The sequence below is a fragment of the Trichomycterus rosablanca genome, chromosome 9 (assembly GCF_030014385.1).
Source record: "Trichomycterus rosablanca isolate fTriRos1 chromosome 9, fTriRos1.hap1, whole genome shotgun sequence".
In the NCBI taxonomy this organism is placed as follows: Eukaryota; Metazoa; Chordata; class Actinopteri; order Siluriformes; family Trichomycteridae; genus Trichomycterus; species Trichomycterus rosablanca.
In genome coordinates this window covers 36391362-36418095 of record NC_085996.1, presented here as the reverse complement: position 1 = coordinate 36418095, position 26734 = coordinate 36391362, and the positions used below count along the sequence as shown (strand labels likewise).

The 26734-nt window shown below is 39.9% G+C and overlaps 2 protein-coding genes across 3 annotated transcripts; both read right to left on the bottom strand.

Moving 5' to 3' along the window:
* Window positions 1–1570: 1570 nt before the first annotated feature.
* On the bottom strand, window positions 1571–15034 carry si:dkey-177p2.6 (uncharacterized protein LOC568712 homolog). The gene is made up of 2 exons (XM_063001435.1): window positions 14702–15034; window positions 1571–2888 (listed from the first exon to the last, which is right to left on the bottom strand). Exons 1-2 carry the CDS (start codon window positions 14848–14850, stop codon window positions 2174–2176), a joined length of 864 nt encoding a protein of 287 aa, XP_062857505.1. The 5' UTR covers window positions 14851–15034; the 3' UTR covers window positions 1571–2173.
* Window positions 15035–17834: 2800 nt separating this feature from the next.
* On the bottom strand, window positions 17835–26734 carry cdca4 (cell division cycle associated 4). 2 transcript variants are annotated; one of them, XM_063002346.1, is made up of 2 exons: window positions 26564–26734; window positions 17835–20553 (listed from the first exon to the last, which is right to left on the bottom strand). In XM_063002346.1, the coding sequence occupies exon 2, from the start codon at window positions 20544–20546 to the stop codon at window positions 19698–19700; it is 849 nt and encodes a 282-aa protein (XP_062858416.1). In that variant the 5' UTR covers window positions 20547–20553; window positions 26564–26734; the 3' UTR covers window positions 17835–19697. The 2 variants fall into 2 exon arrangements, with proteins under 2 accessions (XP_062858416.1, XP_062858415.1); XM_063002345.1 differs by lacking the exon at window positions 26564–26734 and adding an exon at window positions 21720–22319.

The following is a 26734-nucleotide window of genomic DNA, read 5'->3' as shown; positions in this document are numbered from 1 at the left end:
CGATCAGCCTCCTTCTCGGGAGTGCGCGTAGGATGATGTAAAATGCGTCTATGTAGAGAGATCACTAGGTTTTCGAACACACCCATAGTCTTAAACACAGCAGTCCATGCAGTGTTGGACAACCTGGTAACATCCATTAGATAAACTGAGGCAAACAATCTTTCACACAAATGAATTTGAATAGGTAGACTGATAGCATTTCTCTGCCCTACACCTCATTTAAAGTAAAAAAAAAAAAAAAAAAAAAAGTCTTAGGTACATATGTTGACCTGTATGTTCAGACATCTTTGCCCTAGTGTCAACTTGTAAGATCAGAAGTGTAAATTAGCAAACATGGCTTGTTTAGAAGACAAATTCCCAACACAGAAAAAAAAAAAAAACACAAGAGTGCAGAAATATCAGCACACAGAAGACAGAAGCATTAGGGTTAGAGAAACAAGTTCAGGCAAGTCCACATGTGGCTCCACAGTGTGCATTTCCACCACCAGTCTTCACCCTCCGTAGTAGGCACTAAAGTTCATGACAGATTCAACAGTGTTTGACAATCATGTACATACAAATAAATAAAAAAGATTTTCTAGAAGAGAAAACAGGGCTAAAAGGAGATAGATTACTTTGGACCAAGTTAGTCCCAATAATTCTGAAACGACGGCAACTCATGGGCTTCGATTATAGAATCCTATACATTAAGATTGACTGTAAAAGACATTTTGTAGCCCTACTTGGACAGGACCAGTTTTACACAGAGGCATGGGAGCAGAGATCTGATCACACCAGAAACTGTTTGTGAAATGGGCATAAATAGTCAAGACGAGACAGATTTCTGGGGTCCATTGTCAGGGTTTCAGTTAACAATTTAGAGGCAGAGGTAGTAGTTTGGGTAGGACTTGAATACATTTATGACATTACTCTTTATAAATGCTATTTGTTTGTTTATTGGGATTTTTAACGTCATGTTTTACACTTTCGTTACATTCAGGACAGGACAGATAGTTACTCATTACACAAGGTTATATCAAACAGAGTCCTGGACAATTTTGTATCTCCAATTCACCTCACTTGCATGTCTTTGGACTGTGGGAAGTAACCAGAGCTCCCGGAGGAAACCCACGCAGACAAGGGGAAAACATGCAAACTCCACACAGAAAGGACCCGGACCGCCCCACCTGGGGATTTGAACCCAGGACCTTCTTGCTGTGAGGCGACAGCGCTACCCACTTAGCCACCGTGCCGCCTCTATAAATGCTATTTAAAATCAGTCCCACATGTCCACACATGCAAGCATGTATGCATGTATATTGGACGTTTGTTGACAAATCTGCCTCACCTGTCCAAGTTGCTGTTCACAACCCAACTTGGCCCCTGTAAACTATAAAAAGCACAAGCTAAAAACATTGACAGATTCTAACTCATCTATTCTGGTCTCACTACCTGACACTGAACCATTGCACAATCTCTGTTGTATAAAATATTAGCTGATGCACTGTAGATTATTAGTGTGAGATCCAACGTCAGCAGTGTACCAGCGTAAAGAACAATTCATTTTATTTTATTTTATTATAATCGCTAATTTAAATGCTCATATTACAAGTAAACTTTCATTTTATTGCCGCCTGAATGTAAAAGTTTAATTATTGAAAAGTATTAAAAACGCACATTACAAATTACTCGAACTAATCCTGTCCAAATAGGGCACCAATGTCACAGAAAGAATTGCTCTTGGTTTGAGAGGTAGTGTTAAATGTGCACGGTGCTATCTGGATCTGTATACATAATTACTGATAGTAAATATAATGCTTGAGAAATATTTCTGGTAAAAAAGAAAGTCATCCTCTTTCAAAGAGTATGTACAACAGACTCGATATTTTACATTCTACTAATCCATACCAAGTCCTTAAACTTAGGCATCTATCTTTTATAAATATCAATGGAAATACATAGTCAACTGTAGAAATCCCTGCATGTGGAGATCTTTGCTTAGGTACAAAAGATGGTCATCTAAGAATGTCCACCTGATGTCAGATTGATGTCTCATACCGGTATCTTATACTGGTGTAAATATACCACTTCTCTTTATAATAAAAAAATTACACTTCCCAATTTCTCTTAAAAAAAATCCATAAATAATATCCCATTAAAAATATTGGGATGGCTTTAAAAATGGCTGAGTGGTTTAGGAGCGCACAAGGATCTCCATTATGTGGTCTAGGTCATTAAGATCAGAAAAACAAATCTGCAGGGCACCATTAGAGGTGCAACTGAAGCTCTTGTTGCCATCTTCTCCTGCAGCAGATGCCACAACGCTGCCTCTCGCTGCTGGAAAGGCAAAAACAGAGATGTCTGAGGAATCGCACATGGACGTATCTATGTCCTCGAAGATGTCGTCCAGCGGCAGGTCTGACAGGTAGCTGGTGGAATTTGTGATCTCGAACGAACCGAACAGCAAATCGGACTGCTTCGGGTTGATCTCGTCTGAAAGCGACGAATGCAGCGGCTTGCTTTCAGCACAGCGTTTCTGCACCTCGTCCTCGTCAGGTGTTAACGAAGAGGACAAGGGTGGAGCTTCGGCAGCAAGCGAAGAGCAGTCTACAGATACGGGAGGGAGTTCAGGGATGTGACGTGGAGTGGCAGGAGGAAAGAGCGAGGGAGCAGTCGTGGACCGAGGCAGACAGGTCCCGCCCTCCAGCTGCATCTCCTGCTGGATCTGGCGAAGTGTGTTAGTCAGCAGGACCGATCGGTGAAGACTGGGCTCGGCATGTCGCTGGCAGCTCTGTAGTTTTTCCAGACACAAGTCCAGCACCAGCTGCCTCTGCTGGGAGTACGGCAGGTCCAAAACAGGGTCCTCACACTCACTCAGTTTTCGTTTCACCCCATGGCCCAGCATGAACCTATAACAACAGGAAAAGAGAGGTATATTTCAGTAATCAGAACAGTAAAATTAACAATTCATAAAATATACAGTTTGTTTTTGGTATTTTACAACACCATATTGCCAGTGTCAAGACGTCATAGATTCTCAAAACCTTGCACTCCTTGGTCCATCATCATCTACACAAAGCCACCACCAATCATATTGTATCATCTGACCATGAGAGGATCCGCTTACGTCAACAAGACTAGTTGGAAATGTTTAAAAAGACACAATTCAGTTAGTAGCATATTAATGCACATAAACCTCAAGATAAAACTAAACACCAAGATACTGGCACCTTATACACCCTCATCCTCCAGAGGGCTCACACACCATAGGTCTGCACCTTAATGAAGTCCCCAAATACACAGGAGCATCAGGGCAAACAGCAGCATTTTTAAAACCATAACATTAAAACCACCTCCTTGTTTGTTATCAGCTCCACTTACCATATAGAAGCACTTTGTAGTTCTACAGTTACTGACTGTTTCTCTGCTTTGTTAGCCCCCTTTCACGCTGTTCTTCAATGGTCAGGACCCCCACAGAGCAGGTATTATTTAGGTGGTGGATCATTCTTAGCACTGCAGTGACACTGACATGGTGGTGGTGTGTTAGTGTGTGTTGTGCTGGTATGAGTGGATCAGACACAGCAGCACTGCTGGAGTTTTTAAACACCTCATTGTCACTGCTGGACTGAGAATAGTCCACCAACCAAAACAGCCAACAGCACCCCGTGGGCAGCGTCCTGTGACCACTGATGAAGGTCTAGAAGATGATCAACTCAAACAGCAGCAAAAGATGAGCGATCGTCTCTGACTTTACATCTACAAGGTGGACCAACTAGGTAGGAGTGTCTAATAGAGTGGACAGTGTATTTAAAAACTCCATCAGTGCTGCTGTGTCTGATCCACTCATACCAGCACAACACACACTAACACACCACCACCATGTCAGTGTCACTGCAGTACTGAGAATGATCCACCACCTAAATAATACCTGCTCTGTGGTGGTCCTGACCATTGAAGAACAGCGTGAAAGGGGGCTAACAAAAGCATGCAGAGAAACAGGTGGACTACAGTCAGTAATTGTAGAACTACAAAGTGCTTCTATATGGTAAGTGGAGCTGATAAAATGGACAGTGAGTGTAGAAACAAGGAGGTGGTTTTAATGTTATGGCTGATCAGTGTATATAGTGACAAAACAGCTGGTCTAAAAGCTTCACGGCTCCTGTGTTGGTCTTCATTAAGGTTCCATATGAGGCACTTTTTGTAACTTGATTTAAATTTATTAATGTTTGGTTTCTAATCTTGCTGCTTCACCATCTAGAGCATCAGGCAGTACACAGAATTCCTATCGACACTCACTTTCCGCTGCTCAAAGTTCAGCCTGACTGAACTTTGAGCCAGTTTGGCACAGAACGTTTCAGTGTCACCAAAGAGACAAACTGTTTATAACGTAGTCAAGAGCAAAGCACAGACATGGTGGAAAATAAATGATTCTCACTGTTTCACAATGTCCTGAAGTGTTGTATTCCAGTCTTTCACATTAGCTTGCCATTGCTGGGTGCTGCTATGAATTGGCACCCTGTCCAGGGTGTTCCTGCTTTGTGCCTAGTGCAGCCTTAACCAGGATAAAGCAGTCGATGAAAATGAAATGTAGAAATGTTGTATTCCTCTTTAACTTAGAACCATAGCATTGTAAAAAAAAAAAAAAAAAATACAGCATAGCAACTAGCAAGCCAGTGAAATCAGTTTTGCATTTAGATAGCAACCCTACATTAAATAATTTCAAAACTGCTTTATGTGGCTTTGTAGCTTGAAGATTTAATCCACCGTTTGAAAAGTTTCATTAACCCATTTCTTTTCTTTTTTTTCAAGTTCTCACGTCCAAATGACGACCATTGCAGAGCTTTCTCGTTTTAAATTAAAATAAATTTTTTACAACTGTGAGTAAATATTCTGTAGGTTCTGTAAGTCAATAGTGTGTTTACAAGCTCACCGCTCAGTGGCAGAGCCAGCAGAAAGTGGGTTTGTCACACCATATAATTTTATTTATTTGGATTTTAATGCCATGTTTAAAATGTCATTTTATGGCATTATTATAGGTATTACATTTCTGTGAGCTTAATTTATCTTGTCTTCATAATTTGGTCTATTTAATATTTACATTTTTATGGCCTTTACATTTTCGGCATTTAGCAGACGCTTTTATCCAAAGCGACTTACAGTATTCTGTCTAAGCAATTGAGGGTTAAGAGCCTTGCTCAAGGGCCCAAAAGCAGCAACCTGGTGGGGTTTGAATCAGCAACCATCTGCTTACTAGTCTAGTCCCTTAACCACTAGGCTACAACCACCCTGAGGTTAAGACTGTTCCTTGTGTTTCACACATGATATAAAGAGGGAAACGATGCTGTGGGTGGCAATATGCACCCAGCCTTGATGCTTGTCATGTGAAAGCAGTCCAACAGAATTGTTTGACAACAGGATTGTTTGGTAGTGGTGGTGATCAAATCTGTAGGAACAACATCTGCAGCAAGTGCTTAATAAAAAAAAGAAAAAAAAAAAAAAAGAAGACATTTCTATTGGGAAGTAGGATCTTTTACATCTGTGTTGATCCTGGCACATTTAAGCTTTTTGTTTCTATACTATTCTGTACCATAGTGAAAAAAATCATTCACAGCTACGAATAAAGTGTTCTGTTTTGTTAAACAATCATTTATTAAACAATACAACAGAAGCAGCTCAGTCAGTAAAACCCTTTGCTCAGGCATAGCGTGTTTGGAGAGGGTGTAAATGGTAGAGGCTGTCCACCCCTTTCTGCAATCGCTCTAGTGTGGGTGGCTCAGCCTCCTCCATCCATCACGCTGTTGCACACCGGAAGACATCCCCCAGCTCTGGCTGCAGACTGCTCCTTTTTTACTGCAGAAAGACTACAGCGCTGCAGGAGCTCTGAGAAACCCATCCTCTGGGTTCAAGCAAAAACTAATTCTTTTTAACTACAAGAGGGAAATTTAATTGTATTAAAAAAGAGCCACAACCTCAGTTCATTTTGTACGAACTTGAGCAGAGCAATTAAGTCACATAGAATTACATAATTTTAGCTGGACTCGCCAGTGAGTGGAGTAACTGGAGGGCAGTGATAGCTCAGTGGTTAAGGTACTGGACTAGTAAACAGGAGGTTGACGGTTCAAGCCCCGCCACCACTAAGTTGCCACTGTTGGGTCCCTGAGCAAGGCCCTTAACCCTCAATTGCTCATCGTGTTCAGCGCATCATGTAAGTCGCTTTGGATAAAAACATCTGCTAAACGCTGAAAATGTAAATGGAGTAAACCACTAAATAATCCAGCCTACAAAATACAGTAACATAAATGAACTTTGTGTAAAATCTACATTGTGATTGCTGAACTAGTTCTTCTTACAGAGTCAAATTTACAGTTGCAGCGTTTAGCAGACGCTTTAATCTGAAGCAGCTTACACTTATGACTGAATACGATTAAGTATTGGGCGTTAAGGGCCTTGGTCCCAACGGTGGCAACCTGGTGGTGGAGCTTGAACTGACAACATTCTGATTACTAATCCAGCACCTTAACTGCTGAGCTACCTTCCGATCCAACCCTTGTAATGAACTGAACCTAAAAATGCTAATCATTAATAATTAGGGTTCATTTGGTTAATCAAAGCTTTCTGACAACATACATGTAGGTATTATATACTGAGGCATGATGCATAACATCCACATCACTTTTGGTAAAAAAAAAAAAAAAAAAAAAAAAAAAATTATGGTTCAACTTGCAGAATTTAAAAAGCAGCCAGAATCTGTTCTGACTCAAAAAGGCTGTCGTTTATAATTGTAAAGTCATTTCATCTTGATTTATGTCAAATAAATGCATACAATCTAAAATCGCAGAACTGTTTCTTCATGTATAAACAGCCAGTGGGTGAGTGTGGGTTACAAATCAAGAGTGGGAGCTGCTGTACCCCTTGTATGAAGATTTATATAGCTCAGCTCTCAGCTCAAATCAAGCAACATCTGTAAAAATACATTTAAAAAATCACCCTTTTAACTACTGGCATTATTGGAACAATGACTTGTGAGTAATTGGTTAATCAGTGAATTATTAACACCCCCAATTTGTAAATCTTTGCCAGACAATCATAACCCATCTAAAAGAATAAGATTTTTGTTATGTCTGCATACACGAACCTGTAACACTGAAGCATGGGTGGATGTGGCTCGATCTAACAAGTTGGCAACTGTGAAACCATGATTTAAACTGAGCCCCTGCCATTAGATTGGCCTCTCTGGTCTGCTTGCCATGGCAACAGCAACAGAGGATGGGGATTGAGTGGCGTGCCGACTCTGCTCCTCTCTCGCACTCAAAAAAAAAAAAAAAGCAAAAAAAAAAAAAAAAAGCACAACCACTGACAACCATCAAAGTGGTGAAACAATGGAAGCTGGAGAAGAGGCTGCATGCATCATGTAACTGTTCTTGCTACAGCACTTATTAATTAAATATAATTGATAGCAACAATTTTAATTCGGATATCAATTACATATGGCCAAATTGTTTTTTTATGCAAAGTGTTTTAATGCAGAGTTTAGCATATTTCAGTATTAGTATTTTTTACCAGACACTTTAACAAATATTTATTTATTAGGATTTTAATGTCATGTTTTACACTTTGGTTACATTCATGACAGGAACGGTAGTTACTCGTTTCAAGATTCATCAGTTCACAAGTTTAATGTCAAACACAGTCATGGACGATTTTGTATCCCCAATTCACCTCACTTGCATGTCTTTGGACTGTGGGAGGAAACCGGAGCTATCGGAGGAAACCCACACAGCCACAGGGAGAACATGCAAACCACACAGAAACGGACCCGGACCACTTCACCTGGGAATCAAACTCAGGACCTTCTAGCTGTGAGGTGACAGTGCTACCCACCGAGCCAACGTGCCCTCCACCAAATAATTCATTGTACCTGTTAGAGGGCGATTCCTGGTTTGCTCTGCGGCAGTTGTTTTAATTTTCTAGCACAGTGTAAGTTTTCTGTTTTCACGATACCGCTTTATTAAAATCTGTTGCAGTTGGGTTTTTAAATATGCTGCTTGTATTGTTATTTTATTTAGCCCATTAACAGCCTGCATTGTTTCCCACCCCACCCATACAGCCTGCTTGGTCCCTGGTCAAAAGGGGTTACCAAATTTAGCTTTGGTGCTTGGGTGGAGTATTGATAACTTAAAAATGGAAACAACCACTGAATGTAGGATCAGATTTAAAAACAAACCATACTGCAGTGCTCCATGCAGTGAAACAGGGGCAATAAATTGCATGCAGTTCTAAGTATACAAAATAATCCAATAGCATATAAACTTGCAACAGAAAATAAAATGAAAGTGGCACACAGGAAATCACTCAGATGTGCCTTTATTGGAATCCCTTACCACCCTAAAAAGCCTTTTTCCAGACGTGTATTGTCATCACAGGAGGAGACGTCTGGCACTTAGTCTGAGAGTCCAAGCTGTTCTCACGCAGTCTACTACAGGGAATTTAATTTAGACTGAATTTCTATGATGTAGGACTTAAAAACTTCAGATCAGACCATCTGATAATGTAAGAAGCCTTGGTGTTGTCCTGGATAACCAGCTGACCTTCTCTCCTTATATAGCCAACATGACAAGATCGTGCCGGTTCCTCCTGTACAACATCAGGAAGATTCGACCATTTCTCTCCAGGGAAGCTACCCAGATTCTGGTCCAATCACTTGTAATCTCACGGCTGGACTACTGCAACTCCCTTCTGGCAGGAGCTCCCATGTCCACTATTAAACCCTTGCAGCTCATTCTAAATGCAGCTGCCCGTCTGGTTTTTAACCAGCCCAAACACTGCCACATCACCCCACTGCTGCCACATCACCCCACTGCTGCGTTCTCTTCACTGGCTTCCTGTAGCTGCACGCATTCAGTTTAAAACACTGATGCTCGCCTACAAAGCCAAAAATGGACCAACTCCAAGCTACCTTCGCGGTCTAATCAAATCCCGCTCTGTATCACGCAACCTCCAAGCCACCAGTCTCGCTCGACTTGAGCCTCCATCCAGGACTAAAGGAAGACTAGCATCAAGGCTCTTCTCTGTTCTAGCACCCAAGTGGTGGAACGAGCTTCCTCTGTCTGTCCGAACATCTGAGTCTCTTGCTGTCTTTAAAAAACGATTAAAAACCTTCATCACCTTTTTACTAAGCACTTAAGCTGACTTGTACTTATTTACAAAAATTTTTCTTCCATTTCCAAAAAAAACAAAAAAAAAAACACTTTGGTTCTTCCCGGTTTCAGCAGATTCGTGTTCTTTGACTGTTTACTAAAACTTGATAAATGAAATGTTTACTATGGAAGCACTTCTGTAAGTCGCTCTGGATAAGAGTATCTGCTAAATGCAGAAAATGTAAATGTAAAAAAACTTGGCGGCACAGTGGATAAGTGGGTAGCACTGTCGCCTCACAGCAAGAAGGTCCTGGGTTCGATCTCCAGGTGGGGTGTTCCGGGTCCTTTCTGTGTGGAGTTGCATGTTCTCCCCGTGTCTGCGTGGGTTTCCTGCGGGAGCTCCGGTTTCCTCCCACAGTCCAAAGACATGCAAGTGAGGTGAATTGAAGATACTAAATTGCCCATGACTGTTTGATATAACCTTGTGAACTGATGAATCTTGTGTAACGAGTAACTACCGTTTCTTTCATGAATGTAACCAAAGAGTGTTGAACATGACATTAAAATCCTAACAAACAAACAAACAAACTTCATGAACAGCTTTCGGCACCCCAGCTTGTGTCACATGACTCAATGGTGATCCCTGATTGGCCTAAAAAAAGTTACTAGGTTTTTCTATTGATGTAGTTACTATAAATTCCTTTGTAAAATACACTTCAAGAGAACATTATGCAACTATTACATGTTAAATAGATGGGGAAGGACCTAGTAACTACAGATATGGTCTAAAAATGTAGATACTAGGTTTTACCATTGGATGCAAGAGCCCTCTCACTGTAGATCACTGTTCTGTGAATTTGGTTGTTTGAGATTAATTATAAAAGTTTAAAACAGCCAAGACGAATAATCCAGGTTTGCACAGTGAAGTACATGCGTGAGAGGCTTTGTGTACACATACAGACCTCAGAGAAGTGAAAAACACACCACTGATAGACTGAGTGGGCAGGAGGAAGCAGGTGGAGAAAAGTCTAGCAAATTAAAAGAACCAATCGGCACGCAGCTTTGGCTGAGTGGAAACACCTTATATGGGCAGTGCTAACACACACTCAGACACCGAGTCAGAGCGATGAGCTAGTATGTTAGTCACTTTGCTTCAAGTGCTTTTTTATTATTTAAAGTTTTTAACTGACAAGTTGGGAGGTAAAAAAAAAAAACACCCACAACTGCGTGTGGTGGGTAACTAGTCACGAGCTGACCAATCAAAATCTAGTTAATTTGAAATCATGCCTAATTTATTTAAAAGAAACAAACAGCCCCAAAAGTATATGTTTTCTTGCATGATGTCCTTATCTACTAATCAATTTAAATAAACAGGGATTTTTCAATGTGTGTTAAAAAAAACACAACATTTACTTTGGCTTACCAGCCAATCTAGAAATACTTTAATACTTGAACTTCTGTTGAGTAATTTTCTACACTTCACCTCAATCTTAATGGCAAACTTTTATTACCAGAAACTCATGAGCAATTTGCTAAAAGTTTGGTTTGCTAAAACCACAACACATGTCTTTACACGTGTATGTAAACATTTGACTTTACTTAAGCTGCTTCGTTGTTTGCCTACTAAAATGAGGAAAATAATCACGTTTTACTGGTATTTGTATTGATAAGCAAAAGTGTATTGGTATGGACTAACAGCAAAACAGTTGGTGTTTTGCCTTACTGGGTGTTTGGGTGGTGCAACAGTACATTATGATAGCCCACTACTGGTGGGATCCAAGAATCGAATCATTTGCGGTGCTATCAGCCGGTCAGGCATCTACATTGGATTGGCATTCTGTTCAGGGTTTGTTGCTGCACTACAACCAGTTATTCCAAAAAACAAAAAAACTGACTGACTATTAAACAAAGTGGTGGTAAAACACGAAAATGAAAAACGTACCAATGTGCAATAAAATGTATTCCACCAAAATAACTGTGTTAGGACTTTAGTCATGTTTTACACTTTGGTTACATTCATAACAGGAACGGTAGTTACTCATCACACAAGATTCATCAATTCACCAGGGTATATCGAACACATGGACAATTTAGTATCTACAATTCACCTCACTTGCACATCTTTGGACTGTGGGAGGAAACCGGAGGGATCGAACCCAGGATCTTCTCACTGTAAGGCGACAGTGCTGCCCACTTAGCCACCGTGCCGCCCCCGAAAATAACAGTGAAGCAAAAATAACTGAAATTCTAACCAATTTAGACTGGAAAACAGTTCTGTTAACGTTTTGATTGTTCAGATAATATCAGTAAAGCAGCGGTCAGTTAACAGCGTTGCTTAAATCAATTTAAATAAGGAAAGGAGCTGATCACACACACACATCAGCGACACTGAGGAAGAATTGTGGTGCTCTAATTCGACTGTTGTCAAGCACAGCACATCACACGTTATACAGCAGTGGTGTCATGCTGAAATGTGCATGCCTGTTGTCAGGTGCAGCCCCTGTTGCAACATGAAATGTATGATGAACTACTTGTGGTTTCAATTTTTTGTTTGTTGTATCTTAATGCCATCATGCTTTTAATAAAAAACCCTAGGCCATGTTAACACAAAACTCTGATATGTTTAATATTTTATTAGTTCTTGTCCATGGCTTGGATGTTCACAAATTTAAGGCACAAATTTACTGTCATGTCCTCATTTATTATGTATTTATTTATTAGGATTTTAACGTCATGTTTTACACACTTTGGTTACATTGATGACAGAAATGGTAGTCACTATTTGCATAAGATTCATCGGTTCACAAGTTTAATGTCAAACACAGTCATGGACAATTTTGTATCTCCAATTCACCTCACTTGCATGTCTTTGGACTGTGGGAGGAAACCGGAGCTCCCGGAGGAAACCCACGCAGACACTGGAAGAACATGCAAACTCCACACAGAAAGGACCCGGACCGCCCCACCTGGGAATCGAACCCAGGACCTTCTTGCTGTGACAGTGCTACCCGAACTCTGATATGTTTAATATTTAATTGGCTCATATATACGACTTGGAAGTTCACAAATTTGAGGTACAAGTTTATATGAAAGAAAAACAGCCCCAACAGTATGTTTTCATGTCCTTATTTACTAATCCATTTAAATAGGCAGGGATTTTTCAATGTGTTTTAAAAAACAACATTTACTTTGGCTTACCAGCCAATCTAGAAATACTTTAATACTTGAACTTCTGTTAAGTCATTCTACTCTTTACCTCAACCCTAATCGTAAACTTTTATAAACAGAATCCTTCCCAAACTTTATTTCTTTTATGTTTTTTGTGGGTATCCTGAACTTATGAGCAATTTGCTAAAAGACTGGTTTGCTAAAGCCACAACACTTGTCTCTACACGTGTATGTAAACATTTGACTTTACTTTAGCTGCATCATTGTTGTTTGCCTACTAAAATTAAGAATAATCACGTTTTACTGGTATTGGTATTGATAAGCAAAGTGTATTGGTATGGACTAGGGCTGAAATGATTCCTCGAGAAACTCGAATAATTCGATTACTAAAAATCATCGATTCAAATTTTTCACATCGAGGCATCGTTTAATCCATACAACTATATACAGCTCACGGTGTTTCACGCTGTGAGCAGGTGACGTGAAGAAGCCGAGGGCTGCATCCGAAATCTCACACTTAAACAGGACTTAAACCGGGTACTTTTCAAGTACAGTTCAATGAATACGTAGTGGACACGCTCGCCGCTCCTGCGTACTGTTCAGTATGAAAGTAGCGATTTGAAACGAAGCCGATATTTGATAGTGCAGACTGCAAAATGGAGAGAGAGAGAGAGAGAGAGAGAGAATAGCAAGGGACGAACAGACGAGACTGGACAGAGAAAACGACAAAGTTTGAGATAATTTTAAGCTGGAAAAAAACGAAAACTCAGAACAACATCCACACCATCAGAGCGTCGTGTTGATACTCTGACTTTTCTTTGCGACCACCACAGGCTTTTTGTTATATACAGGAGGTCCTCGACTTACGTCGGAGATCCGGTCCTACGGACGCGACGTAACGCGATTTTCGGAGTAAGTCGGAACCCACCTACATAAACATCTACGTCACTCACATGGAGCACATACACAGTACAGTAATTAAGTGAAACAGTAAAAATAAATTTAAAAAAAGAAAAACAATCCCCTCCGCTCACCAACTAGTTCCCGTGTGAACTTTGCTTTTACGTCTCAAACGGCGTACATTGGAATGACGGAACGACTCCGAGTCCGCTGTAACCCGAGGACTTACTGTAACTGTTTCTCTTTATACTGTCCTGTATGCAAAGAATTAAAATGTGCAGTTTGTTTAAGAGACATGTCTTATTTAATCTTATATGTATTTATTTTTGCTCTTTATTAAAGCAAAAGTATTTCTTATCCGATTAATCGATTAATCGCTGGAATAATCGATAGAATACTCGATTACAAAAATAATCGATGGTCTTAATACCAGTAAGCTACTCACGAGAAAGAATAGAAGTAAAGCTCTTAAAATCGTAATTAAAGAGAGTTATGGATGAAAGTAATGTAAACAGATGGTGCTGGTGTACTCTGAGTGGGATCCTCAGTGCTGGGAGAGCTGGGGAGCTGCTGGTCACGTTTAGGAGCTCCATTAGCTGCTGATTACGCAACACACTGACGCATTTCTGTCGCCAGTAGGTCGGTACTAGCAGCAGAGAGCAAAACTGAAATCATTCGTGGTTTAAATATTATTATACGTGTAGGAAACTTGTGTATCGTTAACTGTGACTGAATAGTAAAACAGCCTGATTTTATTAATAATAGGAGGCGCATGATTCATTCAATCATTGGCCACTGGCTAACGAATTAGCATGTGAGCTACAGCCAAGTAGTTTCTGTATAGAGCGTAGTATAAATCGAGTCTAAACAATGAAATTAAAACAAAACTATTGTTTGGTGAATATGATTTCAATAAAGTGCAGACCTCCACTGATTAATGGTGTCATGTAGTGTAGTCCAAGCTGCCGTCGTGAGCTTTTACACAATGCAATGATGTAAAGTAAGTCACGGTATTCCGCACACTTTTACTAATCCCGGACTTTTTGCTATTCTGGTTAGTTTTTAGACACGCAAGTGAACAGATTAGATCAATCGATGTTTTGGGTTCTGTTTTGCGCATTAAAACCTTTTCGATGAGTCAATAAAGTCTAATTTTAACCGGCTGATGTGGTGTACGGAAACGTGTTAAGCCTAACAGCAACCCGTACAGCACTCCGGCTGGTAAGAAACACACAAAACAAAAGCAACACATGCGAGTTGGTGTTTAATAGAAGGTTAATTGTGATAAATAAACACATCTTGTAATGCTTTGTTCATTTTGTTGACTAATTAGTACTATAAAAGAGAGTGTACGAAACACTGCACGGATTACCGTTACTTTACACTATAGCCAAATAGCTAACTGTTTTAGCTAGACAAGCTAATGCAAAATGTAAAACCCATTAAAGTATGTGCATATAATCTGAATAATGGTGTTAAAACCGGTTTTAAATCGTGATATGTGTGTGCAGTTTTACCTCTCTGAGGAAAGGGCATCTCCTTGCTCTGACTCAACTTCCTTCTTCAGTACAGCTGGATCCAGGTTAAGTCGACACATTGAAACGTTGTAAAATACTTTTTTACTTTTCATGGACGCCTTTAATGAGACAAAATCCCTTTGTCCCATACCATAACGTTTTCTTTTAATTTTACATTCATCTAACAGACTTCTCGACTCCGAACTACGCGCACTGAATCAAAGAATCATTTTAGTTGAACTCGATTCCCGATTCTCGTTAAATGACTCGTTAAATACGTTAAAGTAAATTTGAACTGCCAACCGTCTTCAGCGACCGGCTACATCATCCCAGTTAATAAAACCGGCCCCGCTGACCTGCTTAAGTTACTAAAATGTAAAATAAACACGCAGAACCGAGTCTTAACATTATTAGTTAAAAGTACAAACCACTCCGGCGGTATCGCTACTCCACCGACGAGCGAACTCGTTCCACTGAAGAGGCTCCGCGAAAAGCGCCCAGCTGATTGACGGTCGTCAGGTGGGACAGCGCTGATTGGTCCGTTGAAATTTCACAACCGCGCTGATAGGTCCAATACCATTCAAAGGACAGCATTGATTGGAGCAATAAAATGTTAGGCCCGCCTAGTAACTAAAATGTCATTGGTAGATGTGCCGTCCTCCCTGACGACTCTTCACCATATTACATCCTCTCTGTACTATGTCTATGTCTACGCAAAAAACTATTAATCGACATATTTAACATACTTACAGTGTTTATTCTTTAAATATGCTTCTAGTGTGTACTCTTTAAATTGACAATTATGTATTTTGACTTTTAACTGGCCAAGAAACGTCATGTTTTACACACTTTGGTTACATTCATGACAGAAATGGTAGTTACTCATTACACATGATTCATCAGTTCACAAGTTTAATCTCAAACAGTCATGGACAATTTTGTATCTCTAATTCACCTCATTTGCACGTCTTTGGACTGTGGGAGGAAACCGGAGCTCCCGGAGGAAACCCACGCAGACACGGGGAGAACATGCAAACTCCACACAGAAAGGACCCGGACCCAGGACCTTCTTGCTGTGAGACAACAGTGCTACCCACTGAGCCACTGCTGCCCCAAAAGCATATTTATAATCACAAACAAACAGTGGAACAGTGGTAGCCTAGTGGGTAGAGCTTTGGGCTATCAAACGGAAGATTGGCGGTTCGAATCCAGGCTCTGCTAAGCAGCCACTGTTGGGTCCTTGAGCAAGGCCCTTAACCCTGTCTGCTCCAGGGGCGCCGTACGATGGCTGACCCTGCGCTCTGACCCCAGCTTCCAAACAAGCTGGGATATGCGAAGAAAGAATTTCATTGTATATATGACAAATAAAGTATATCTTCTTAAATACATCTTTGTCAAGTTGATTTCTTAAGAAAATACAAGCACCTTAAACCAGCAGTCGCTTAAAGTCTCAAGATAACCCAAAACAGCAGAAACAACAGTTACATAAAAAAAAACACAAACACTATTAACAGCAACAATTCCATCTTCATTTCTATAAAACTAGTTCATGCTAATAAATACAACATTTTTGTTGTTTATATTTCTAAATAAAAAGTCCAGAGATAGAGCTTACGTTAAAGTGAATAGGTTGTATCCACCAAAAGTGTATTAAGTACAATGAAAAATGATTTGTTACCTATTCCCCCCACCGCATACAGTCCCATTAGTGCAGGAGAACCACCACAGGACCATGACTGACTAGGTGTTATTCGTTCGGTAAACTATTTTAACAAGACTCAATGGCACAGCTGGTACAGTAAGTGCCACACATAATAATTGGTTCTGAGAGCCTGTACACATCTGATGTACACCGACGTAATAAGACGCCTACATTCAGCAGCAAGAAATCCTTTGACATTTTCTGGGTTTCTGCAGCACTTAAAACATGAGGTCTGATTTGAATCCAAGTAATAATAAAATAAAAACATTTCGCCTATTGAAGAATGAAGAAGTAGAATGCCTTTTATTTGTCATACATACAGTACAGTACGATACAATTCTTTTCCCTGCATACCCCAGCTTGTTTGGAAGCTGAGGTCAGAGTTGTCCAAAAATAGAATGTTTATTTCATACATTCATTTATTATTTCCAGACCCTGCTGGTAAAGTATGAGCTTCCTTTCACTTGATAAATATTACTACATATTTGGGCAGCAATGTAGTCCACCAAGTTCTAATTTGCTTAAAATTAAATAAAAATTAAAGCTAGCACACCAGCACAGAGATTCTGAACTCCTCGATTCAAAACTCGATGCTGCCACCGATCGGCTGGGTGCCATCTAGCAGGTATAATTGGCAGTGCCTGCAGGGCGGGGTGACCGGAATATGTGGGCGGGGTCTTTAAATGCTGTGTAAGGACCCTGATTGGCGGATAGAGGCACCCGTGCAGAGTGCATGGGTGGAAAAGCTTCTGCCTAGGGCTGGGCGCGGGTCGGAGGAGGCGTGAGCAGCAATATACTCTGCTCAACTGCAAAAATAATCGCGGTCCCCCAGCAGTGGAAGACAAATTGACTACAATAAATTGGGAGAAAAATGGGAGAAAATGCATGAAATTAAATAGAAAAAAGATTCTGACAGGAAAGGTTGTCTTCATTAGTCTACATTTCTAAAATATTAAATGAAATTAAGTATTTTAGCAAGACCATGACACAAAACAGACTTATTCAGGCTGATAATGAGCTTTTGAAATAGCCTCTCACATCATGACCTAAACACTTTAGATATGGTAGACAGTATACTGAAATCAAGTCTGCCAAAACCTAATGCAACCAAAAATGCCTGAAAGAGGAAAAGGTAAAAAGTATTGGGTAAACGTTTTTCTTTTTTTTTAACAAAATGGTATGTATTTCTATTTTAAATTAAAGAAGTGTTTTAATCATTCACCACTGAATCATTACATAATGTGCCTTAAACTGGGCTTTTATTTTAACCTCACTGTATGAATTAATAATGTAATAACACCACTAATTTTCTTGTGTTTTTATATTTCCTGTAGTATAACTGGAGTTGTAAATAGATAAATTCATAACAGGTAAGTAAAATGTATGCGTGCACAGTGCAGAGCATGTAAAATAAAAAACACAGAGGACTGATTATAATTTGTACCTTTTATTAAAAAAAGATATAAAAATGCTACAATGCATATAAAATGTTTTACGCTCTACTCTAGATTCATATGATATTTAAAATTGAAAATGTGGTGTAATGTGGAACGAAACAACATTCAAACATTGACAAAAATGTAGAAAGTCCTTTGTCAGACCGTTAAATACAAATTCAATACTGTACTGTAAAATGTGCTCTAACACTTAGTGCATAGAAAGTGTATTGCAACACTTAATGCATAGAATTAGACAAACAGTATAGCACATTTGGGGGAGGCCTAACGGCTGCAGCTAGACAGCAGGCTGCACCTTTGACATCAGATTCACTTATTCACCTGATAATTTGTGTCCAGAAGACAAATTATTTGCTTTAGTAACAGGGTTTTGGCCTAAAACAGAACTGAAAACTAAATCTAAACAATGATATCAATGTGCATTAAGTGTGTAAATTTGCAACACATATGAAGACATGTAAAAAGCTCATTTAGAAACAGTAATTGTATTAAACAGATGAGGTTCCAATTAATGCAAATGCCCAATTGTAAAAGTAGTAAAAAGTATCTCCTGCCCTGAGTTTGACCAAAGCCAACACTCAACATGTACGTTTTCAACAAATAAATACAATAAATTAAAAGTCACTACATAAATTGGGCTGCCCCATTATTCTTCATTTGTCAGTAAACAAATATAAGAACACTTTGACTTTTAACAGAAAAAATGCACCTAAAGTACAAGTCATTTCTTACTGTATCTATTAGGGGTGTAACAATACACATATTTTTTATTTCTTTAATACAGAGCACAATCTAAAAGTCCTCCGCAAGGTAGAGAACATGGACGGCACTGTGGATATTATCCCGGAAACGAATCAAAGTAATGGTTTAGGAAGTTTGACATTTAAGCATTTTTAGTGGATCACCAACACTCATGAACTCTTACAGCTATAACCAAAATTATGTTACCAGTGAATACAGTCCTAGGGATTTTAACCTTTCTATGTGTTTTAAGTCAAACCTGGCGTGATATCTTTATTCATTAAAAAGTGGAGCTGGTTTGCTAACCGCATGCAATCATATTAATGTTAAAGTGATTAACTCTGTCAGTTTACCTGGGGAAAGTACAAACAAGACAGTGCCACCAATCCATTCAACCAGTTTGGTCCATAAATATATAAACAAATGACAAAGAAAAACCTCAAAAAAGCAAGATGAACAACACAAGTTCGGTGGTGCAAAAACATTCACACTGGTTTATAGAGATATCCTTCAGAACTTACTCAACGCTGAGCACAAGGCAGAATACATCGTCCATCACAGGGCAGGTCATCGTGAATTTTGTGTATTGTTACACTCCTATCACTCATACTGCTATTTCTGAACCGTAAAATAAATAAAAGCTCTTCACCTTTGAGCATTTTAGTAAGTGTAAGACCACTAAGGAAAAAAATACTCAAATTAGACAGATTAGGTGATCTGTCAATGTAAAAGCAAACTATCGGACTGATAAGCCATATCTATTGTAAAAATATAGATCTATATACAGCTTTTAGACAATTTCATCTTTATGAAAATATCTTTTACATTTTGTATACACCTTGTTCTGCTCTCCAACCACGTAGTGATAATGAATGTAAGAAATAAATAAAAATGTCTGGACAAACAAATACAGAACTTAACATTAAACATATACAAAAGGTATGTAAATATGGTAACTATATTCAGCTCATATAATAATGGCCATCCTTTACAAGACACACTCCTTTCCCTGAAAGGACTGCAGAGTAAACTTGCTTTTCAGAACAGAAAGAAATGCTAGACACATTAAAAAGAGTCCAAATCTCTAGACTTTTGTCTAAGAGCCAACAATGATCTCCATAATGTGGTCCAGTTCATTAAGATCAGAGCGACAGTTTGATGGCGAGCCTATAGAGGCTGGCACATGAGAGGGGGGCAAATTGTCCAGCAGGTCAAAGGGACCAACTTTGGGAGCACTCTGAATACCTGTCAGCATGGTATCAAGGTCATAATATGATGCATCTACGTCTGAAAACAGCTCTTCAAGAGCCGACTCTTGACCTGAGCCACCATTCTTGATCTCAAAAGTCCCAAAAACCTGACCCATTGCCTTTGGAACCTTAATAGAGCGCTCCTCTTCCTCTTCATCTTCCTCTTCCTCATCTTCATCTTCAGGGTCAAGCCTGGTGTCCTTACAAGACTCCTCCTCCCTTTCCCAGGCATGGCAGGCGCTCTCGGAGAGACAAACATCAGAGGTAGGGCTGCTTACAGAGACTGAACATAGAGTCTCATCTGCCACTACTTCTTCTTCACGACATCCTTCATAGCTGATAACCGAGAAGAGCTTAGGCTCACCTTCTTGATCTCTCGACCGACAGAGCACCTCAGTGGCCACAAGACGTTGCGAAGTGCTTTGGTTCCCACTGCAGAAGGCCTCTGCGACCACCCAGCTGCCGTCGTGAGTCATCTCCTCTTGGATCTGGCGCACCGTGTTGGCAATTAGCACAGAGCGGCATAGGTTGGGTTCCACCAGCATGTGGCACAGCTGTAGCTTGATAAGTGACATGTCCAGTAATGACTGGCGTTGCAGGCTGTATGAGGAAGACACCTTGGCACCAGCCAGGCTTTCGTCCAACATCTCATCACTATCGCTGCAAAACTTGCGCTTGGTGCCTTTGGAGAACATGTCTACCCTGCAGAAGAAAACAGAAATAGAGGAAAGTAAGCATATGTCTGCATGTCATACACAATTTTAACTGTATAATTATTGTCATTTGATCTAATCAAACCAAATCAAAGTGTCAATTACCATTTATAAACAAGGACAAAAAAATCATATACATAAAACATGTAGCCTAAAAAATCATTAATATGTTGTGACATTTATGCAAACTAAAATGCATTAAGGAAAAAGATCATTGCCTTCTTTGCCCAGGACTATTTAAGGAGCACTAAGCAATGTCATAATTTGTTTTAGAGAACTATGCAGACACATAGGGCTGTATTTATTGGCGTGTTCATACTGCACATTAAGCACCATTAAGAAAAGGCACAACTGATAAATAAACTTAAGTGTATACAACATCACATTTCCAAATCTTACTGCATTCATATGCATTTTTAGTGAGTAACCAGAAGTGTAAAAAAAAAGCAGTCTGATAAATTGCTTTATCACCAGCACATGTTGACAGAACCATTTTCTATACATTGCTCTATGTATGTTGTAATGTAAACTTAATGTTCCTAGACCTGCACCAACATGTAAAGACCATGACCAAGCCATGCTAAGTTGGTCGTTAAGAGCAATTAAAGACTTAAGGGTTCACAGTTGTCTATAGTTTGAACATTGGCACTAGTGGGCCCTTGTCAATGCTAATCATGTTACATGGAAGAAAAACTGTGTTGTCAGTGTAGACAAACTTATTTTGTTCCCTCTAAATTTCTTAAAATATATCTACTAAAAAAGCAATTAAATCTGACTAATTTAATCTGAAATATTTGAAAGAAGTCCAACTTTACCACCACCCATTCAGATTGGTAGCAGTAATGTGATTGGGGAGGTCAAATCCAGTATTTTTTAAGGTCACCTTGGTGTAGAGCATCTAGCATGTAACAGTGATAAATCCACAAGTTGATTATGGATGGTTATATGGCACCTTGACTTATAAAAAAACAGATATAGATATCTCCCATTAGACCTAAACATGTTACAATAACATGTACACGTTGCCCTACCCCAACATAAATCCCACAAAACCCTTAAATCTAATAGATACCGTCACTGCAAAACAAAAAAAATGTGTAAAACAGATGTTGGCACATCTGTGACATTGGGTTTACTAACTGTCTTGGTACTTACGGGTACAACAGAAGTAAAGCCATATTTTTATCTTCGGTCTTTTACGTTGACAGCGGAAAGTTAGATGCTACCGTTTTTTCCCCACGCCACATACTAGCCACTGTATGGAGGCAAAAACTGCGTTATGAAACTCGTTATAACAATATTTATTAGTAGTTTTCTTATATGATCAGTGTAAAACACCAGTTTTTGGAATAGCCTGATTTTGTGCTTAGCTGAAATAAACTCAACAAACTCACCATCACCAGATAACACAAAAATATCCCAAATCTAATAGAACTTTAAAACTAAGGCTGAAATAGTTTAGATGAGGAACCTTTGACAGTTGTGATAAAAACGAAGTGTGATTGAACACATACGCAGTCTCCATGTCTCCATGGCCAGTCAACCAGGAATACAGGAGCCTAAAAGTAACATACATGCAGCCAGAACAGTGAAAACACAAGACCAACCAGCATGTTAAAACACAAGACCTGGCATCAGTTCATGAGGTACTGTGAGTCTGTGAGGGAAGGAGGAGAAAGGGGGATTTCTATTAGCTATTCACGTTAAAAACTAGTAAGTGATTATGGAAAACCTATGTGATTTTTGATAACAATAATACAAGACATGTAAAGCACTCTGTATTTAGCATTCACACATGTACAAAGAAACACTAAGAGCTCTATGAATCAATAGTCATTTCATGTTAAGAGCGATGACTTAACATAATGGAAATGATCTGATTGACTTTTACCAATTACACACCCACACAAACACACACACACAAACAGCTTTACCCCAACAGATCACACATTATCCAGATACACTGGAGAGGGTTAGGATGAGGGCACAGGGCATTTTGCCTACCTGAAGCATGAGTGACATCCCAGCACTGCAGAGACACAGACCAGAGTGCAAGCTGACACAATTACAGTCAAACTGAAAGATTCTACACAACACTTAAGTCTAAGCTGAATCTAGAACATCTCAATGTGCAAAACTTCAACAGTAAGAAGTTAATTGTGTGTATAATGTCATCCGAATGAAGATAGGGGACATCCTTCACTTTAAACACACACAATAGAAAAGAACACACTGACAATAATGTGTCTTATTTCTTAGGTTTTATTAATATATAATGAGACTGCTTCCTTTACTGTGGCCCCGATGCAGTTCCTTCCTATAGACCCTATTCTCATCACGGAGAGCTTTCTGTAGAACACAGAGACGGTCAACCATGTCATTACCGATGTCAGAAGTAAATGCCTAAATAGGGTGAATAGCTGTGTCAAAAAAATAACATCAGACACATGTGGAGAATGAACAGACACATTTGGCCATGTTTGAGGGAGACAAAATCAGATGTCTCTTCTCTGCTGCTGCAAAACACGTCCTACGCGTCTGGTCAAGGTGCCAGCAAGTGGGGTGGGGGATTCACACGGAGCATAGCGTGATGATGTACAGCTCTCTGCAAGAATCCACCGGTGGCTGGTGTAAAATGAGCGGCCAGCGACTGCACATGTGGGGGTGGTGCAAGCAGCGGAGGTACTGCATGAGGGAATTGGAAATGACTATACTGGAAGAAAAATTGGAAAAAATGCAGAAAGTAATGGTATTGCATACATACAAGAACGGTGACATGACTAGACCACCAATCTGCTTTTTTACATACATTTCTACTCAGATCAGAAGATTAACTACAGTCCAGTGCCGATTCAACATTTTAAGACATTTTAACAGTTTTAATACCGACACACTGTACGGAATTAGGGCGTCTTTTACACTGTCAAAAACAGGAAATTATTAAAAGGAAATTTAATAAGGGGTGGGTGATATGGCAAAAAGTATTACAATACTTAAGAATATATTTACAACCCTTTGCTGAAAAAAAGACTAACATTAAAAAAACTGTAAAAAAAAAAGCGCAGGTTACACAAGTAATTACAGTGCTTGCAGTGTTTGAAGAACATGTACCTTAACTAAACTCACAACTAAATCTTTCAGTCCTTCACCGTCTACCAAGACAAAAAATCAAAACAAAAGATATTATTATAGCTAGCACATTAATATCAGAAAACATTTTATCCAAAACTATGGCAGCAATAAGGAAGTGTTTCTTAAATAATTTAGAAGTAGTCCAAACCATCAGCGAACCATCGGGTGCAAATGTGTACTATAATTTTGACTGTGATACGACTATCCAAAGCGGCTGTTGGACTTGATTTCCACCCTATCATGGCAGCAGACATTCTTGGTTGGAGGTATAATTTGGCTTACTAGTGTAGATAACTTATCAGACCATATTACTATTTGATCAATACAACTGTAGTTAAAAAACAGACAGTGGAGCCGGATGTTCAGTTTAATTTTACAGATTTTCCAAGACTGAAATTATAAACAAGGTGTAGAAATCTAAAATCAGCTGTAAAACATTTACAATTGTACAAGATTAGTTCCAGTTTAGATAAAAAATACAAAAAAGCTGCTAATTTAATGAGCAAAAATATGGCATAAAGAGTATTAAAACTCCACCCTGACTTTGCTGGACCCACCATTCCAAACTCATGAGTAATACTACGGTATTGCACCACTGCGCTTTGCAGCTATAACAGACTCTGTGCTTTTGTAAAAAAAAGTCACGACATTTGCGTGTGCCTGTGGGAAATGAGCCCACTGGGTCAAATCCCCTTTTGTGAGCAGAGTTAACATGTGGCTCTGTGCAGGCCACATCAAACTGATCAAACCACGTCTTTCGGGACCTTGCTTTTGGTATTTTGATTAAGATTAACCTACATGCAACTTTGCTGCCTAAAGCCAGGTTTAAACTGTGAGACTTCTGTGGTATTAGACGATCATTACTTCTTACACAAAACAAGATTAAGTTACGTTTAAGCAAACCATGATTTAAAAGGTGAAGAAGGGTAAATTGGAGCCATTCGGAGCTGGGTAAAAAAGGAAAACATGGAACTGGAGTTCTGCATCATCGCCTGGCTGGATTATAGTTAGGTCCTTACTAAATTCACAGAAAAATGTGCTTAATTTCACAAACCTTGTTTTTCAAAAATCACAGATTTTTAAAGAAAAGAGCCACATTTCACAGCAGTCATTAAATTACAGTCATAAATTGAAGCTACAACACACAGCACAGCTACCTTTATAGCTGAGTGTAAACCTAGAACCTCTGTCTCAAAGAAAATTCTCGTCCGTGTTGACACGACCCAAAATCAGTTACCGAGTCGTGTTTTTAGCTGCTTTAGACTTCGACATCTTGACTAACCGATTGCTAACTGAATTGCCGTAGGATTGCTAGGACCACCTTATATTGCAACTTAACCAGTAAAAGTGTTTAGAACACACTCTAAAACGCTGCTGACCACATACACCTGATGTTGCTCATTAGCAAATCAACAGTCCTGAACAAGTCGGTAAAGCCGTGGAAAACGTGTAGGACTGGATACATCAAGAAGCGTGGATGTGCAAAACCTAGCTGAAATATATCAAACAGATTTTAAAGTAAGTCGGTACAAAACATCAGACTTTTTTTATTTGAGGAAAACTGTAATGGTTAAGGAACTGGACCAGTAATCGGTTGCCGGTTCAAGCCCCACCACTGCCAGGTTGCCACTGTTGGGCCCTTGAGCAAGGCCCTTAAAACTTAATTGCTTAGATTGTATACTGTCACAACTGTAAGTCGCTTTGGATAAAAGTGTCTGCTTAATGCCGAAAATGTACATGTTTGTTTGTTTATTAGGAATTTAACGTCATGTTTTACACTTTGGTTACATTCATGACAGGAACGATAGTTACTCATCACACAAGGTTCATCAGTTCACAAGTTTAATATCAACTACAGTCATGGACAATTTAGTATCTCTAATTCACCTCACTTGCACATCTTTGGACTGTGGTAGGAAACCGGAGCTCCCGGAGGAAACCTACGCGGACCCAGGGAGAACATGCAAACTCCAGGCGACAGTGCTACCCACTTAGCCGCCGTGCCGCTCTGTTTATTAGGATTTTAACGTCATGTTTTACACATTCATGACCGCACAGGCAGTCACTTCTTACACCAGATTCATCAGTTTACAAGTTTTAATCTCACTTGCAATGTTTTTGGACTGTGGGAGGAAACCGGAGCTCCCGGAGGGAACCCACACAGACACGGGGAGAACATGCCAATTTTCATAAACACACGAAATTGAACCAGGAGAGGGTTTTCCTTTCGCTCCCGACATGACGTCACTGCGCGAGTATTCCACAGGCCCCGCCCCCTGTTGTGAGCGCCACCCCTCCCCCACCACAGTGACGTGGCCAGGCTAAATTAGCAGAGCTGAAAAGAGAACGGAAAAAAAAGCCAAATACACAAAAAAATACAGCAGAATTGTACAAACTTACAGCGTCTGATGAAGTCCGACGACAAACGACTCGCGTTTACTTCAGAAAATGTGACTTTTTAATAGGTTAACAAAGAGAAAATCTGATTGTTTCGTGTTAGCCGAGTTAGCGCTCTGTGGTAGCGACAAAGATGGAAGCCATTTTGAATCTCTCTCTTGTTAAAAAAAAAAAAAAAAAAGAGCTTTTCTGGTCCGGCTCGATTCTCCCCTCACACACGGTCACATCATTAACGTGAAGTGTATTATCCGTTTATAAAACTACACCCGAGTAAACATAACACACGGCGCAATATAAATGAGTAAGCATAGCATAGCATAGCATAGCGCGCTAAGGCTAACGTGTTACTTCCGCAAACACGCCGCTATTCGAAACCCACCGCGCGCTCCACCGACCACCGTAACGCGAATATAATGGAAGCGGAATCACAGGCGTGTAAATGAAGCGCTCAGCATCACATCCACACGTACCTCGTATTGACTGAGTCGGTCGGTTGGTGAGCGGCATGCGCGGTGCTTCTGTGGGCCGGCTGTGCTGCGGGAGGGACGATGCAGCTCCTCTCGGCCTCTGCTCGGTAGTGAACGGAGCTGAGCTGAGCAGGCAGGCAGCTGCAGCCGAGGGGGGCGGATACATCATCCAAC